The following is a 19699-nucleotide window of genomic DNA, read 5'->3' as shown; positions in this document are numbered from 1 at the left end:
TGAATTTGAAATGGCCTATTCAACCTGCCGCTATAATTCACTCAACGCAGAGGACTTGGAGTATAGGAGGTGCTATATAAATCACTCACTCCTCAAGCTTGTATAACCTCGAGGAGGTAATGTAACTGTATGCTAGCAACTATTTTTCATTGGCCTAGCTTCAGCCACGGGGTGTTGGGTAGTTTGTTTCCTATCCACTTTGAAACAGTGAAGGAGACTCTGTAAAGACGCTAATTAGGAGAGTAATAGCTCAAGCGAAACTCACAGTTAACCTCTATGGCCTTTGCCCTCATGGCTAGCTTCCAGGCATTCACTCAGTCGATTCCTGCTTTCTCCCATTCTCTGGTTGCAATGGAGGCCCCTTGTGTGGGTGGTCCATCGTCCATGGCTTTTACTCATCACTGTGGCTCGGCTGGATACTGATTACAGGCCTTTACTCATCCATGGAGGAAGTGCCATGCCATCCCCAAAACAACTAGGATACTACAGTATTGTGTTGTAACAGTAACTAGGATACTACAGGATTGTGTTGTAACAGTAACTAGGATACTACAGTATTGTGTTGTAACAGTAACTAGGATACTACAGTATTGTGTTGTAACAGTAACTAGGATACTACAGTATTGTGTTGTAACAGTAACTAGGATACTACAGTATTGTGTTGTAACAGTAACTAGGATACTACAGTATTGTGTTGTAACAGTAACTAGGATACTACAGTATTGTGTTGTAACAGTAACTAGGATACTACAGTCTTGTGTTGTAACAGTAACTAGGATACTACAGTATTGTGTTGTAACAGTAACTAGGATACTACAGTACTGTGTTGTAACAGTAACTAGGATACTACGGTATTGTGTTGTAACAGTAACTAGGATACTACAGTCTTGTGTTGTAACAATAACTAGGATACTACAGTATTGTGTTGTAACAGTAACTAGGATACTACGGTATTGTGTTGTAACAGTAACTAGGATACTACAGTATTGTGTTGTAACAGTAACTAGGATACTACAGTATTGTGTTGTAACAGTAACTAGGATACTACAGTCTTGTGTTGTAACAGTAACTAGGATACTACAGTATTGTGTTGTAACAGTAACTAGGATACTACAGTATTGTGTTGTAACAGTAACTAGGATACTACAGTATTGTGTTGTAACAGTAACTAGGATACTACAGTATTGTGTTGTAACAGTAACTAGGATACTACAGTATTGTGTTGTAACAGTAACTAGGAGACTACAGGATTGTGTTGTAACAGTAACTAGGATACTACAGTATTGTGTTGTAACAGTAACTAGGATACTACAGTATTGTGTTGTAACAGTAACTAGGATACTACAGTATTGTGTTGTAACAGTAACTAGGATACTACAGTATTGTGTTGTAACAGTAACTAGGAGACTACAGGATTGTGTTGTAACAGTAACTAGGATACTACAGTATTGTGTTGTAACAGTAACTAGGATACTACAGTATTGTGTTGTAACAGTAACTAGGATACTACAGTATTGTGTTGTAACAGTAACTAGGATACTACAGTCTTGTGTTGTAACAGTAACTAGGATACTACAGTATTGTGTTGTAACAGTAACTAGGATACTACAGTATTGTGTTGTAACAGTAACTAGGATACTACAGTATTGTGTTGTAACAGTAACTAGGATACTACAGTATTGTGTTGTAACAGTAACTAGGATACTACAGTATTGTGTTGTAACAGTAACTAGGATACTACAGTATTGTGTTGATTTCATTACATGAAGATTACCAAGGACATAATAAGTGGTGGGTACACGACCTGAAATCAAACCAACCATCTCCTCAAATCATTACATATAATACTAATGCCCAAACTAATTTGGCGAGTAGAGCAACACACCACCTCCATCCATCAAAGACGCCAAAGCTCAATATGTTGACGACAGTGAGGAGACTGAAGCACTTTAACACTAGAACAGCCATGAGGGGTCATTTGCTGTTCTAGTGTCTAGACATATACAGTTACAGTAGGTCTGGAAATATTTGGACGGTGACACAATTTCCATAGTTTTGTCTGCACCACAATGGATTTGAAATGAAACAATCGAGATGCAATTGAAGTGCAGTCTTTCAGTTTTAATTCAAGGGATTGAACGACAATATTGTATGAAACGTGTAGGAATTGGAACCATTTGTATACACAGTCCCCACTTTTCAGGGGCTCAAATGTAATGTGGACAAATCCTTTGAAATAAGAATGCAAAATAATCCATTGCAGGCAATGACTGCCTGAAGTCTGGAACCCATGGACATCACCAAATGCTGGGTTTCCTCCGTTGTGATGCTTTGTCAGGCCTTTACTGCAGCTGTCTTCAGTTGTTGTTTGTTCGTGGGACTTTCTGCCTGAAGTTTTGTCTTCAGCAGGGGGAAATGCATTCATGATCGGGTTGAGATCAGGTGATTGACTCGGCCATTGCAGAATATTCCACTTCTTTGCCTTAAAAACCTCCTGGGTTGCTTTCGCAGTATGTTTTGGGTCATTGTCCATCTGTACTGTGAAGCACCGTCCAATCAACTATGCTGAATTTGGCTGAATCTGAGCAGACAGTATATCTCTAAACACTTCAGAATTCATCCGTCTGCTTCTGTCTTCTGTCACATCATCAATAAACAAGAGTGACCCAGTGGAAGCCATGCTTGCCCATGCCATCACACTGCCTCCACCGTGTTTTACAGATGATGTGGGATGCTTCAGATCATGAGCCGTTCCAAGCCTTCTCCATACTTTTTTCTTCCCATCATTCTGGTACAGGTTGATCTTAGTTTCATCTGTCAAAAAAATGCTGTTCCAGAACTGGGCTGGCTTTTTTAGATGTTTTTTTCCCAAAGTCTAATCTAGTGTTTCTATTCTAGAGACTTATGAATGGTTTGCACCTTGTGGTGAACCCTCTGTATTTGCTCTTGTGAAGTCTTCTCTTTATGGTAGACTTGGGTAATGGTATGCCTACCTCGTGCAGACTGTTCTTCACATGGCTGGATATTGTGGAGGGGTTTGTCTTTACCACGTAAAGGATCATGCGATCATCCACCACGGTAGTGTTCCATGGACGTCCAGACCTTTTTGTGGTGCCGAGCTCACCAATGCGTTCTTTTTTTCTCAGAATGTACCAAACTGTTGATTTGGCCACTCCTAATGTTCCTGCTATCTCTCAGATGGATTTTGTTTTGTTTTTGCAGCCTAAGGATGGCCTGTTTCACTTGCATTGAGAGATCCTTTGACCATATGTTGTGCGTTCACAGCAACAGTTTCCAAATGCAAATGCCACACTTTTGCCACTCAACTGCCACTCTGACCTACTCTACTTGCTTAACTGAATCTTAAGAATCTTATAGTTTTGTGCAAATGCTGACATATTCCAACTTAAATACGTATTATTTGCATTACAAATCATTATCAAATATAATGAAACAGTTACATTTTCAAAATGGTCAAAAACGAATTAATGTGGACAATTCAATGTGGACAACTCATTCAGGGTATTCTCATAATTTGATTTACTCTAGGGCACGTAAATCCTGTTCAAAAAGCTTATGAATCTATGCATTTCCGTGGTACCATTACCCTACAATATAATGAAGCACAAAATAAAATACTAAACTATTACCGTACTATGTTTGCATTGGTGGCCATTTTAATAAAATAAAATAAAAAAGACTGCATGTACATGCCAGGTCAGGTGGAGTAGCTCCCAGATTAAATTCATAACTATTGTAAATTAAAGGATCATCATGAAAACAATACATATACAGAATTGTCAAGTTAACAATAACTGTAGGAGTGGAGGACTGTCTCAATGTATTTATGTAAAGTGAGGCATGGGGAGCATACTGTATGCTCTATACAATTGTTAAGTACAACACAACAGCATACTAAAACAATACAATATGGTATGAAGTTAATCAAATAAAACATAGGTATGCTCTCCAAGCAACCATTCCAACCCTACAGTTTAGGTGTTAACCTACAGGGACTAATACAATGTAATCTCATCACATCGCTATAAGTGGAAAACAAGCCTAACTTAAAACAGAAGATTCAAGATTTAGATTCAACAGTTCATTAAAAAAAACAGGACGAGGTAGGACATTAATTAATGGAAAAGGCTGTAGAAGACAAACTATTTCTGGACTGCTTTGGGAATTGTTTTTGATGAACAACTACTTTACACACTATATTTTATTTGACATAATATTATTCCTGTCTCTCTAAATAAGTGTGTGTTGTTTTAAGGAAACTGAAAATAGATTTCATTGAAAGCTAAAGGCTAAAACTAACAGTGTGCAAGGGATTGTGGGTTTTCGCTGCAACAGCCATAGTAGCGTACTGCAATCACTGCTCAGGACCTTGATTGTAGCCTATATTAACACTAGAACAGCCGTGCCCTTTTTAACCACTAAAAGAGCCGCCTCGGGGGTCAAATGACAGTAATAAACAGCCACAGTGATGGCAATGAGTGTGTGCCTCTGTGTATGTATGCCTTGTGGTCAAGGACTATACAGCTGCTGTACCAGGTGGTCATGCAGCCGGACAGGATGCTCTCGGTTGTAGAAGTTGGTGAGGAGCTGAGGAGCCGTGCCACATCTCTTTAGCCACCCGAGGAAAGACAAGTCCTCGGTGACGTGGCCACAGAGGAACTTGAAGCCGCTGACCTGATGACGGTATGGGAGTCGTGTGTATCCATGCAGTCGTGGGTGAACAGGGGAGGACAGGAGTGTACTGAACACACAGTCTGCCTGTCTAGTCTAGTCAGGAAGTCCAGGATCCAGTTGCAGAGGAGGGGTGAACAGCATTCTCACATTACTGTAAGTGTTCCTATCATCCAGGTGGGATAAGGCAATGTGCAGTGAAATGGTGATTGCAATTGTGAGTAAAACAAATGTTTATATCTTTGCACTCGATCAAAGTTCAGGACCCTCCGTTCATGACTTTTCCTAGATATGTGCGTTCTACCACCCAGTATCCTTACATTTTCAGGATAAGCTAATATAAAGCTATTTTACAGTTTTTCTGTGTAGGAAGCAGGCTAATTTACAAGTGGCCAACTAGTGGTCGTTGTGTATAAATAGCAGCTTAGCATTGAAAAATAATGGGTTATTTGACCCCCGAGGTGGCTCTTTTAGTAGGACTGTTCTAGTGTTAAATTCTCCATACATGTGTACACGTATCTCTGTTGGGTTAGACGACAGGACTATGCTATGCTAGCTGTCAAAGCACTTTATTTGAATTTCAGTTCTCTACTCTGAACAGCTGAGAGGACGACGTCCAACAGAAACGTTTGCTTTTCTCTTTCTGATTTGGGCGCATTGTGGTGAGGTGAACGTCTGCGTGTTCAGGGAGGTGAACGTCTGCGTGTTCAGGGAGGCGAACGTCTGCGTGTTCAGGGAGGTGAACGTCTGCGTGTTGTGACAGGCAAGACAAGGATTTGGCTGTCATGTATGAAGATATTTCAGTGGCAACATACTCTGATTAAATGTTTTGACTACAGAGCTTTGTAAACCTGCCCATGGGAAAATAAATAGGTATTGTCAAGCGAGACTGTAATATTTATACCAATACTTGGTTCAGCGCCTTATAATATATTCATTCATTATCATTCACTAAGATTAAGTGAAATTCACTGTGGTTTTCCAGGGCCATAACCATATTCTGCTGTTTTGCTTCTCTCCATTTGGTTAATCCCTAAAGCAGATGCATTATAAATTTAGCGTCATTCACGTGACTTCATCCAGAGTGAAAATAAATATTTATCAGCAGAGATGAATGTATATTTGGACAAATTCTCGAGTTACAAGGGCTCTCTTATGTCAAAGCAGCGCCTCAAATTACCCCAATTAATTCTGTGTATCTAGATGTATGGGAGAGGAAATACACTCATTCACCCAAGACATGGGAAAGAAAACCAAACAAATTCAAATCCGCTTCGACCCCAAAGTACCATCTGCAGAGAAACATTTTCTGAAGAAGCTTGTTGCTACTCTAACACATGGGAAAGTTTCCGCTGGGAGACATCCATGCAGGAATGTGGGGCCGATCATGTCTTAGTAATCCCAATTGTATTGTTGTTCCTTCACTCAAGCTCTACAGAACATAGGAACACCAACCCACGGAGGCGATTACATCCAAACATTAGTGTTCCAGCACATTTTGAAAAATAGTTAGGTTTAATCATTTATTTAATGAAAAACGTAATACGTTTAAGCTCGGCATAGTTGGATTAGATAGCTCCGCTCTGTATAGCTCCCTGCCTGAAACATCAACATCGCTGGTTCAAAATCGTCGGTTGGGACACTTTTCTTTGTGCTGTTGGTAATTTGTGTTGCTTAAACTAGGAATGTGAAATATCTTATAGTATAAGTATGACATGCTACTATATATACAGTATATCTGGTTTTCTTGTTTATTTTCTCCCCTAACATCTCACTAAGGCAAGAGATCAAAGTGTATAAATGCTCCCTAGTCGTCCAGGGTTAGAGAAACAGAGAGATCTCCTCCATAAACTACAGTCCACCCCCCCGCCTCTGCCTTCTATTGCTGTGGATACATCACAGAATGAGGCACCAAGATGACATCAGACACTTCTTCTTGCCTCATTTCCTCATCTCACTGAGGGTGACGCTGGGCCATGTATCATCTCTGCTGTGCTGAGTCTGGACAGGCTCCTTTGATGTGCAGCCCTGCACTGACAGCAGTAGTCATCTGGCCCCAAGGCAGTCTGGGACAGCAGTAGTCATCTAGCCCCAAGGCAGTATGGGACAGGAGGGGGCAGCACACGGGCCAGTGGCATAGAAACTGTGAAACAGCTCAAAACAAGAGCCCATTTCCCTTGTTGAACAACAATCAAATCAAACAGAGTAGCAGGAAGAGGTACAGTAGCCTGATGGAATTGTTTTCGTCTGGTCTCAGTTCACAGCAGTGTAGAGCAGCGGTTCCCAACTATTTTCGGACTCACAGCCCACTTGAAAAATCTCAAAAAGTGTTCACAGCCCACATCCGACCAGAATACTGGGATGAGGAAGTCTCCACGTTAACACTACAACAGCCGTGCCTATTTTACCTACTAGTAGAGCCGCCTTGGGGGTCAAATAGACCCCCTTTTTAGCATGTAAATCTGCTATTTACACACAGAGATCACTAGAGGGCGCTTCTTTTTTTAGCCTGCAAAATAGAAAAACTGCAAAATAGCTTTATACTACCATATCCTGAAGTGATTTAGAAAATGTAAGGATACTGGGTGGTAGAACGCACATATCTGGGAAAAGTCATGAAAGGAGGGTCCTGAAATTTGATCAAGTGCAAAGATAGAAATTGTTTTTTACTCACAGGGGTCACCGTGACCCCTCACAGCTCTTCTAGTGTATAAGCCATGCAGGTGCTCTTTGACATGATTGATCATGGTGGTTCAAGTGGTTGAGAATGTCGTCTAGGTATCCCAACATGGCCAACCACTCCAAATCACACACGCAATGTGCTTGTTCAAAGTTTGTGTCGAGAAAAAAAACACCCTCACCTCAGTAAGCAATTCAAAAAGTGGCATCAGTTCCTTCCCCCTTGAGAGCCACCAGACTTCGGTGTGTAACAGAAGCTGGTTATGGTCACTGCCCATCTCCGTTCACATAAAACGGAAAATAAACATGATTGCAGTGGGCAGCTTTAGACGACGTTGACTGCTCTGACTGCCTCGTCTAGAACATTCTTTAGATCTTTGTAACCAGTGCTTCTCTGTGTATTCTGCAGTGGACAGATGCTACTAGTGGTGCCACAGCTTTCACATGGGGTGACGACTCTACTGTCCTGGCCCAGCATCACACAGGGGGCAGCTGTGGCACAGGAAGTAGAGCTACCGTCTAATGAGCGCAAGGTTGGCAGATCGGTGGTTCGAGCCCCAGCTGGCCACATGTCGAAGTGGAAAGGCACTGAACCCCAAACTGCTCCCAGTGAGCGGGTCGGCACCTTGCATGGTAGCTTGCCGCCATTGGTGTGTGAATGTGTGTGAATGGGTGAATGAGAGGCCGTTGTAAAGCGCTTTGGATAAAGGTGCGATGTATGTCAGTCCATTTACCATTTACACACCATCAGTGCTCACTCCCACATATTTGGATCAATCGATCCCGTCTGAAACTATGAACGCATTCAGAATGTCCCAAAGAATTCAAGCGGCCATGGACATGTATAATGTCTGTGTTTTGGCGTAGTTTGGCGTAGTTTACATGGCTTCAGAGCTTTGTTTGATAAAACCTCAGAAAACACTAAAATACTCAGCGTGATACTTTCTCTAAACCTTTCTTTTTTGTTTCACAGGCGGGACATCGCTTATGGCTTACCAATGGCTTCTTTCCTTTTCATTGTGTCTGATGCTAGCCAACTATCCATTTTTTTGGTTTCACCTAAAAATGTACAGGTCGATCGTGGTGGGCTTGGGCGATCAACAAACATAGCATACCTACCATAAGTTCCTATCTATCGGTATCACAGTGATGATGCATTTTTGAAGGTTTTAAAGAAAAAATACCATGAAGTTATACAAAATGTTTACATTTAACTATGTGTTTTGCCCATGATTTGGCGGCCCACTCCCTAGGTTGGGAATCGCTGGTGATAATGCTGAACGATCACGTCTTTTTTCTATCTACACATCTTCTTCAAACTCCTTCTCATGAAGATATATCACCACCACACTCTTTGAACTGGGTAAGCTCATATACGATATTTTCAGGCCTGTATAGTAGAGCTCTGTCTGAGAGAGAGAGAGAGAGAGAGAGAGAGAGAGAGAGAGAGAGAGAGAGAGAGAGAGAGAGAGAGAGAGAGAGAGAGAGAGAGAGAGAGAGAGAGAGAGAGAGAGAGAGAGAGAGAGAGAGAGAGCCCAAGCCCAGAGGATAAGCAGCACCATGTCACTATATCCCTGAGCTTTCATCTGTCTGGGTCTCTGTTTATTTTTGCTTGCTCAGACCGAAGTGTAGAAGAAGTGTGTATACACACAGTGACAAGCAAGAGAGAGATCAAATGATCTAAACCAGAGGAGTCCTGTACTGTAGGACTATTGTCTGAGCTGGAGGATGAGGGACGCTAAGGGGTCATTTCCACAGCTCTGTGGTTATTGTGTATGCTGTAAACATAATATTCCATAATCATCACTGCAATATTGTGAGAGCCCTATATTCGGATGCTGTCCAGACCGATCTTTTCACACACATGTTTGGACTGCCGACGACTTTTGATTACTGTAACTGTACATGATCTCTCTTTAGAAGTCAGCGAACTTACATCACAGTTTAAACTCACTAAATTAGTATCGGGGGTGTACAGAAGCAGATCCCATAATATGAACATTTTGATCTTTTCGTCAGCCCTCTTCCATCCCTCGCTCTGCCATCCAAACACAGCCATCCAAACACAGCCATTCCAGACCTGCTGGAGATTAACCCTCCACAGCCCCGGTCTGGAGCTCCATGACAAATATGTCCACTTTCACAAACATCTGCAGCCATTTATGACTTAACAGCCAGAGAGGACATTTATTTTCCTGCTCCATGTGTTCCGCGGCTGCCTGGTTGGGTCGTTCTCTGGTGGTGGTCTGTCCTAGCCTGGTTGTGGGAATGTCCATCTAAAAATACAGTTACATCTGTACCTCCAATTGTTGTATCCCTTTCACTCAGGGTTCCCGCGCTGGTCTTAAAAAGCCTTTAAGTCTAAAATCCACCAATCCGTTTCATAAGGCCTAAAAAAGGTCGTAAGTTTCAGTTATTAGGTCTAAAGAATTAGGTGTTAGGTCTAAAACATTAGATTATCTTGTCCTGCAAGGAAATCAGTCCGACCACATCTAGTTATGTGGAAATTAATCAAGCTGGAACCCTGGGTTTGAAATTATTGGCGAACAAAGCTACGGCAGGATGACAAAAAGCTATCATGGTGCCGCGAATAGGTCAGAAATGATATGCAAAGAGGTCTTAAAAAGGTCTAAAAAGGTCTTAAATGTGACTTGTTGAAACTTGTAGGAACCCTGTCCACTTTAGTAATGTACGTATAATGTCTAATCAATGTAAATAAGTATTTAGTTATTGCTCAATCTTACTTATTGTTCAAAGTCCTTCATCGTTGGCTTCATCACTGAGGTTGAATTGCGCACAGTGCTTTTTTTTAGTCTTAGGAGCCGGTGGGTTGTAATGTGGATTGACTTTTGACTCCTATTTTAAGGGGAGAATAAGGTAAGGGGAGGGGGCCAGGCTTTCTACCTACAGCTTCATCAATTATCTCCAGTCGCCTCTGCCAGCCACAACCCTGGTATTGTGTGGAATGTGAGAAGCCTGGCTTGGGTCCCAGACAAGCCAAACTGGACAGGGTTAAGATGTTCTCCAGAGCTGTGGGTGTGTGTGTGGGTGTGTGTGTTTGTGTGGGGGGTGTGTGTGTGTGTGTGTGTGGGTGTGTGTGTGTGTGTGTGTGTGTGTGTGTGGACAGGGGTGGATGGTGTCATATCAATCACATCACTAAACCACTAAATCAGGACTCAAACAAACATGTTGAACACAAGAACCCACCAACCACCGCACAGGAAAGGCTTGTGTCCAGTCTGCTCTACTGGGCAGTTCCAAACGGCTCACCGCAAAATGTGTGGGGCTGCCCACACATAAGTATGTAAATATATCATACGATATGAACTACAATTACAACAAAACGATTTACAGTACCAACTCTCCCCTAACCCTTACCCACTCCAAAAAAATAGAATTTAAATAGTGATATTCATATCATGATAGTGGCAAGAGGGAGGGCAGGTGAGGGAGAAATGAAATTAATTATTGAAGGATGTTCTCCACACTGTGTGGGACTCCAACTGTTCGTCTGTCACACAGAATCTCCCACTCTCTTTCTCTCTCCCTTTCTCCCCCCCACCTTCACTCGCATCTACTCATTGTTTTCCCACATGGACAGTGATTGTTTATTTATCTTTTGGTTACATGACTGAAAGCTTCTCCGTTTCCGATGGAACCTTAATCCTTAATGCTCTCATCCTTTCCATCTCCAAATGTGTTTTGCAATCATGGAACATTTGAAGAAGCTCAACACCCGATAAGGTAAACATCTTTGGCAAGAGTTCCAGTGTTCCAGTGAAAGGCAAAAGCAACATCTGTAGGAGAAAGTCTGAGGGGAGAAGGGCTCGATGGCAGTGTACGGCCTCAGGAATTCCTCTCATCTCCACGGAGTCAGCCTTATCTCTAGGATTAATAATTGTCAGATGGAAGAGGATTCAGATGGAATTTGTGAGGGTAAACTAGAAAGCAGCAGTCAACTAGAAGCATTGAGCTGAAGAAATAAAAGCTTATGTCCCTTTCTTCTCAGCCGCATGCCAGAAACAGACATATCAAGCGTACATGTTTTTCCTGACACCACAAGCGTCAACCTCAGCAGCGTGTGTGCGTTTCATTTAGAGCAACGGGTAAGAGCAGTCATACAGCACGCGTGGCATGCCATCTAGAGATTAAGACTCTTGTCTATTTTTTCCGCGTGGTTCGTGCGTTGCAGACAAAAGCCACAGAAGACACGCAGCAGCAGCCAGTGTGGAAGCCACAGCAGTTCCGCCACGCACACGTGCTGCTGAGGTTGACGCTTGCGGTGTATTTTCTCTGTTATTGATATACCCAAACCAGTTTAATCCCTAATAGAGATTGTAGAGGCTTTGACTAACCACACACCGCTGAACACTGAGAAGGTTGAAGTAGTGGACATGTTTAACTGAGGGACGTGTTGACATCAGGATTTAAAGTATGGGCCGTAGGGCAAACACATAGTGACAGCTGTACTGTGCTTTGGGATATCTTCACATTGTACTGCATTCAACAATTAAGTCATGTGACATTCATTAACTAACTATAAACCATTTATAAACAATTTACAAATGGTATCTTATTGTAAAGTGTTACCATTAAGGTTAAATACATTCTACAAAATTCCCACCGGAGAATAGTAAATGCAGGAAGTTTAACTACATGCACAATGCTTGCAGGGAAAGTAGAGAGACTCAAGACCATGGGCAAAACTATATATCAAACTATAATTACTCTCCCATTCATTTTCGTTTCATAACTGCGGCATAGAGTTAAGGAGATGTTTCTGTCCAATATCAAAACCTTGCAGCAGGTTCAAGGCTAATGACCACAATGAAATATGATTTCTGGAAAAGGAGAAATAAGTGAGTTTCAATATTGACTATGACAAAAATGGTAAATGCCCACTTTCCTTAAAATCAAGAACATTAACAATGTTGGGCTCAATTTCACATCTGTGTGGAAATACTGTGGCATTGCTGTAATGGATTTGGTTATTCCCCTGACATGCACGGCCGAGTTCTGTTTGCTTTTCTCCTCCTCTTGTAGTGCATGTAAGGCAAAGATAGATATGTTTAAAGCAGCAGCAGAATAGACTGTAATGCTATTTTCATGTTCTGGGGGACAGGAAGGAAGCGCTTTTTAGTCATCCACAACTGCATCATATGATTGTTAGTTTTGGCTGTCATTATCAGCAAAAATGCACTTTGATACAGAGGAAGTCACCCCTAAAATAGCTTGGTCTTTCCTTGGGCATGCTGTGTGGCCCTCTGATAGCATTAACCACAGATATATTCACCCATCTGACTTTATGAACCACAAGGGGAGCGGGGTAGAATCTAGCCATGTTACACTTGTTAACCCTTAGGTTTGTCTAACTGCTAGCCACGTCCATTTGGGGAAAAGTTTTGTTCTTTTTAGGTAAATTACAACAATCTCGCCACTTTTGGTCACTCTGGAACACCCATGAGCTCACCATGAGCATCCATGAGATCAAAATGATATGGTTTTAACCATGTTTAAGCTGAAGTATCCAGTTTAGGTTTACAAGCATATAAAACATGTGTGCAGAGATTCAGCACTGGAGTAACACAGCCTCAGGGGAAATGTAGTTCATTAGAGCTCTTTACCGGTTACTAGCTTTTTAGTTGTACACTTATATCACACATAATATTGTCAGGCTTGGCTGACTGGTTAGAGCTACAACATGTTACTGGCCCGGGAGTGTGATCTGAACCAATCCCTTATAATACAGATTGGAAATCCAGCTAATGAGGAACAGAGGACAGACATGCACTTCTGGTATACCAAAAATAAAAGAAGCAGAGACTATTTCAGCCCTCTTATTAGGATTAAAAAAACAACAACAAAAAAACATTCACTTTGAGTGGCTTAGGTAGCGGTTATGGTTAGAGTTAGGGTTAGGGGTTAACTTGGATTAGGGTTAGGGATTAACTAAGTAGTTACAGTAGGGTTAGGGTCAATTGTCAATGTAAGGTATTAGCAGAAATGTGTATTAGCAACAACAATTAGCAAACAAAAACTCTAAAATCACTTTTGTCCAAATCGTCCCAAAGCTGACGTGAACCTCCCCCACCCCCAACCTATCACCTAGCGAAACAATCTGACTTTTGTAGCCCTTTGCTGGTTGCTATTTCCAGTGATACATGCACACACACACGCTTAGCCGGCGCAGGCACATATTGTAATTCAGCAGCTTGGTTTGGCAAAATGCCTCCCTTCTCCAGAAACACTGGTCGGAAACACTTTCTACTGTCTAGACCGAAGTGAAAGTGCGAAGATCTATCGCTTCCTCTCCCAAGAGCAGAAAAAAGGCAAATCTTTTGGGAAATCTACAGTATTGTAATCAAATTACCAGGGAAATTAACCGTTTCTATTTATTTGGAAAGGCAACCAATTATGGACAGCATCTCTAACCACAGATACCTCACACTCTTGCCAAGAAATGATACGTTTGAGTGAGGATGCATTAAGCGGGTAGTTTCCAGCAACAAAATGCTACAAACATCACAGGCCCATCTTCTTAACAGCCCTGCTGGGGAAGTAATCCTTGGACAAACAGAAGCCACCTTTGACTGGGCAGGAATGTTATCAGTGCCTGCTCTTCCCCTGGCCTGAGCAGAATTCCACAGAGGGAATCATGTCGGAGGGCTAATGCTTCTCAAACAGCTGCTTGCTGCATCTGCCCCCCACAGTTCAGCGCCCATGCATGGGGGGGTGGACGGTATCCTTTGTGGATTCTTTCATCAGGTGGCTGAAGTAGCATACGGGCCAGCTCTCCCCTTCGACAAGCAGTCAAGGTTTTACTTGATTAAGATAGATAGACTGGCTAGGGACGCTTAATCTTCTTGTCCAATGAAAAATGTTAACTGCATCCTGATGTTAGTCCACATCCATGATTAGGCAGATTATTGGCGTGAGCTTTAAGACTTCTTTGGTGTCTCTTCCAGTTATTGTTATCTTCATGTAAACTGCATGTGTTCTTTTTGCATCAATGTATAATTTGTCAACGGTAAAATGATGCACTTTATTGTTTTCTTTATCCTCCCCCCCCCCCCCCCCCTACTATTCAACACAGAGGCCAGATGGATTAGTTGTTTTTGGGTTTAGATGAAACGTGTCTGAGGTCTGTGGAGAGTTCTGAAGTCTCGTGAAACGACCATGGTGGTATTAGTGTGTTAGTGGCGATGGCAGATCCTTTCATTAGCTCTATTTTTATGTAGAGGAAGATTATAAATTATACAGTTATAATGGCTGCATAAGTCATGAGGTTCACTCCACAAATACTGCTGTACTGTTGTTGTTCTATATTAGACTGATTGAACGAATAAACAAATACAATAAAATAAAAAGATATTCGTTTTCTTGCGATGACTGATAGATAGATGATTCTATCTATCTATCATTTCTATCATTTCTATCTATCTATGATTCTATCTATCTATCATTATTTATGATTATTTATTATAAGCCTCTTTGGATAAAGGAATTATATATAATGGTTGCATAAGCCTGAGGTTCACTCCACAAATAGTGCTGTACTGTTGTTATACTATATTCGACTGAATGAACGAAGAAAAAAAAGAATCTACCTTCTTCTAGCATTATGACTGGCGCAACCAGAGATTAGTTTTCGATCAGCGATGACTGATAGATAGATGATTCACTTACTTGTGAATATTTGATATGTTATATTGTATATAATACATTATATTGGTATATAATTGATATGATTTCATATCAGGTTTCTCTTGACACCTCTGGCCCTATATTATAAGCACACTGCTTTCTCTACTATTTTGCACGCTACTTATCCTTTCTCTGCACCTACAGTATGTACTGTATGTAGTACGGTATGTAGGTCATTCTTTAATATTCCAATCTGAAGCTGATCTCTTTTTGAATCCGTTTACATTCCTCTCACTAAACATAATGATGTATAGCAATAGGATAACAATTATATTATCTGCCAAAAGCCCAAAATTCCATCCAGTATTTTATAGGGAATACAGTACATATACATACGTGTAACTTGATCTACACAAAACCATTTGAGATACCGCACGCACACAGTAGGGAGTAGTAGCCTCGTTCATTACTCCCCGACTACAAACTCAATCATCAACTTGTTAGCTGGCTTTCCACAGCGGGGCTTTCACCGTGTGTGCCAGTGCGTGCCAAGGCTAATAGCTTCTCCACAGACGCTCTCGGGCTTCAACAGGGTTAACTCCAGGCCTGTTCGGCGCTTAAACCTCTACTTTTTAGGCCCCTCTACCCCCTTGGTCTTTATGGTTTAGGTTTAGGTTTAGGGTTAGGTCGGGATATTATCCAAATGCTTTAGGTGTCTAGTGAACTTGGTGGGTGGCGAGGATAATCCAAATGATATCTCGCTGTAACTACACAATTTAATGGATTTGAGTCACGCTTTTTACAAATTAAATTGTGATAAAGTGCTTAAGTTACGACAACCTGTTGAGTCTCCGTAGTTTGTAGTTTGCCACCTTACGAACTGTAGAATGTAAACAAACTGGAGATTATATTACAGGGTGCGACTAGAAAACCCAACTGTGAAAATTCAAACAGGCTTGTTTTCTAGGCTTGAAGCACCGGGGCTTTGAGCACAAGCTGACTGGTAGAAAGCTGTTGCACGCCCTGGCACCACTGTCGAAAAGAAGCAGCTATTGTAATGAAACCCTGGGTAATACTATTTCTCCCAACTTGAGAAGTGAAAAGATAAACGTGATGGTGGATGAAAAACAGTAACTAACTACTCTGAATGTTGAGGAACTAGCCACATCATTTAAACAGGGAACTCTGATTTCTAACAAGCAAAAAGCACAACAACGGGTACGCCGTTAAAGTCTAGGAATCCTACAATTACAGAGTAATCCATCAAATCCATCATGTGCATTTATTTGTTCACCTCATGCCAACTTTTTAAAGACATAAATAAACTACTGGGTTAAAGCAATTAATCATAGATTGGCTCTCCTTATCTTATTGGAAAATAACAATATTGTGAAAAGTACAGCAGAGCTGGTTTTCTGAATGTAGAGTTTATTTATTTGATTCATGTATTCATTTCAGAGAGAGTCTCTCTTCGGAGACAGTAAGTCTCAAAGCTTAGAAAAGCAAATCTGTTGCCAAGGGGTATCAGCGATGACCTCACAATTCTTAAGTCATTAACATCACAATCAAAAACATATTCATAGTCAGAAACACCTAGCTGGCTTTCCAAACAAATTGTTCATCCGTACATAGTGTAAGCAAAGGACCCCTTATTATCAAAAGGGTCATTCATAGCCATTCCTATGCCAAAACAGTTCCTAATTTGATGGAAGTAAAGGATGAGAAGACAAAATGCACCACAGACCTCTCGTGGTTCCATCATTAACAGACACAAGAGCAAAGCTGTTTTTTCTCCATCTTGGTAAAGGAGCTACACAGGAAATCTGGGTCAAAATTGCAATTACAATGAGAAAGTGTTCTAGTACTAGCTAGCTTTCATTGAAAAATCGTCTATACAGACCATTCAAAAAAGATTCCCACATAAACAGGTCATAATAAATATTCACTTTGATAGTTTTGATGCGCCTCCTTTCTATAACAAGCTACACGTTGACAACAAGGACCAGCCAGGAGAAGTACGTATGCTAATGACAAAGCCAATCAAAACATTGGTGGGGAACTATTACTTTTAAATAAAATCACTCCACAATCCCATTGCACATTTTCAAGGCCATTCATTATATTTCCAAGGCCATTATAAAAGCATTACATATTATAGTACAGTGGAAATGTTATGTGTCCCACCTCTAACCAACCAAAAAGTAAATGTTTTCGATTTTTTTTAAAGGTATTCAGTATTCAGACGTTTGAAACAAAGATGAATGCATTCCATTGCCAACAGTCATTATTAAGACAAATTGATAGACCAGACATAACGCAGACACATATTCGTGTTTTTTTCTATAAAGTAAGGGATAACGTAAGTCCTTCCCATTAGCATGTACTAGATAATTACACTATCTTGACACATTCTCGATATTCCAAAGCTGGACTATAAAGTCAAGTCGTGGACAGCACACAGCAGTGTATAGAGAGAGCATTCTTCCCTTGCACTCTCTCAGGGGTCCCCCTCGGACTTCCTGTCATTAAAGAGACAGCACACTGGAGGACTCTGGGTGACTGACATATTACTACCACCGCTCTGTGGCGGACACTGTGAGGAACTCAAACTGGACATCTGTGGAATTCCTTCAGGGAGCATATAGACATTTGAACTACTTAACGATTATCAATGCAAATAAAGCATTGTAGATGGATGTAAATTGTATATGGATGTTGTGGCTTTTAACCAGAACATTTAAGAACATCAGCAGGCTTATTGTGTCTTTGCTCTTGTAAAAAAGTTTTACATTTGTTATGAAATGTGAATGAATGAAATGAGTTCAAATGTTGTTCCCAAAATGGGTTTAAAAAACAAATAAATGTCAAGATAATAGACAGTCCCAGTCACTGAACACACAAACCTGCCACCAGAAAACTAAAACCCTCATTCAAAGCTCGACAACGTCATCCTTTTAACAGCGAAACAATAATGCTATTCTCCATCCTCCTCTCCTCACCTTCTGCAGCCACTGGGTGTAGTTCTCCATGACGTGCTCCAGGTGGTGGATCTTCTGGGAGGACAGGTCCTGTTCGGGTGGCGGAGCGTCTCGTTGGAGCGCGTTGGCGTTGTGCTGCTGGGTGCCGCCAGCTTTCCCTTCCCGGCAAGAATTCCCTCCGGGAGACCCTTCTCCCTCAGGTAGGATGAAGGTGTACGTGCACTGTCCGTGCTGGATGCGGTGGTAACGTCTGTTACTGTTACTACTACTACTACTGCTACTACTGCTACTACTACTACTACTGCTGCCTCCACTACTGCTGCCCGCACTGCCACCTGCGCCACCCTGGCCTCCTACACTCCCGGCACCGCCGTCTGTTCCTCTCCTCTGATCCCCCTCACCCCCGCAGCCCGCTGCCACCAAGAGGGCTGCCAACGAGAGAAAGTGGCAGTTGAACCTGTGCCACAACATCATACCAACCAGTCTAGGGGGGAAAGAAAGGTTTAAAAGATCAAAAAATAAAGTCCTTGTTTTAGCTTGCTTTCTGAAGGATGGCGGTTTGTTGACCCCGGGTCAATCGTGTGGCAGTTATTCCCTTTGATGATGATGATGATGATGATGTGGAATCAGAACGCGGTGAGGAACACCGTGGATGTAGAGGAGCATGTAGTGTCGTCCATCCCGATGCTGGACCTCCTACAGGGAGAATGTCTGGAGGGCATCATCTGTGTGCACACACACACACACACACACATGCACAAATGCACGTACGCACACACAGACACATACACACACGCACGCACACACACACACACACACACACACACACACACACACACACTAGCACACACACATGGTGGGGTTCTGGAGGAGTCCTGTGTGTCCGATGTTCAGATATCCGTCAGAAGTCTAGTTAGTCATCCAGGGCTTGGTACCGACACGTGTGACAGTGAACGTACAGTAGATGATGATCCTCTAGTCTTCAAGTCTAGCAACTCAAAACATGTGCCTCTATTTGTACAGCCGCTGTGTCTACTACGTGTGTTAAATCCTATATGTCAGTGCGTATGGCTGTCCCCTGGTCACTGTTCTCTCTCTCTCTCTCTCTTCCTCCCCCCTCTCTTCTTTCCTCTGGGTGCAGTGTGTGTGTGTGTGACGACACGACCGGAGTGAGTGAGGCTCCGTGAAGAACAACACTAGGCTTCCAGCACTCTCTCTGAGCCTGAGACTGCCCCTTGCAGAGGAGACGGCAGAGGAATGTGTGTGTATGGACAAGCGTGTGTGTGTGTGTGTGTGTGAGTGTGTGTGTGTGTGTGTGTGTGTGTGTGTGTGTGTGTGTGTGAGTGTGTGAGTGTGTGTGTGTGTGTGTGTGGATGTGCGTGTGTGCGCACGTGCAAGGGTGTGTGTGTGTGTGTGTGTGTATGGACAAGCGTGTGAGTTTGTGTGTGTGTGTGTGTGTGTGTATGGGTGGTGTGTGTGTGCGTGTGTGCGCACGTGCAAGGGTGTGTGTGTGTGTGTGTGTGTGTGTGTGTGTGTATGGGTGGTGTGTGTGTGCGTGTGTGCGCACGTGCAAGGGTGTGTGTGTGTGTGTGTGTGTGTGTGTGTGTGTGTGAGGCGGAGAGGGACCACAGCACAGGGGATGTGCTCAGACTGTGGGGATCGGTTTACAGTCTCTGTAACCTCAGGCTTGTGTGGTAGCCCTCCAC

The 19699-nt window shown here is 42.2% G+C and overlaps 1 protein-coding gene across 1 annotated transcript in view; it reads right to left on the bottom strand.

The window, feature by feature from the left end:
- angpt1 (angiopoietin 1) overlaps positions 1-18467 on the bottom strand; it is a gene marked incomplete at both ends in the record, with an annotated part of 63697 nt that extends 45230 nt beyond the window's left edge. The window contains one exon of the mRNA XM_080525090.1: positions 18015-18467. Coding sequence (XP_080381216.1) covers positions 18015-18467 — 453 coding nt within the window. The remainder of the gene's footprint in view (positions 1-18014) is intronic.
- Between the last annotated feature and the right edge of the window lie 1232 nt (positions 18468-19699).

This window comes from Nansenia antarctica, assembly GCF_963989245.1.
Source record: "Nansenia antarctica genome assembly, chromosome: 3".
Lineage (NCBI taxonomy): Eukaryota > Metazoa > Chordata > Actinopteri > Argentiniformes > Microstomatidae > Nansenia > Nansenia antarctica.
The sequence above is the reverse complement of the archived record's forward strand: the minus strand, read 5'-3'. Positions and strand labels throughout refer to the sequence as shown.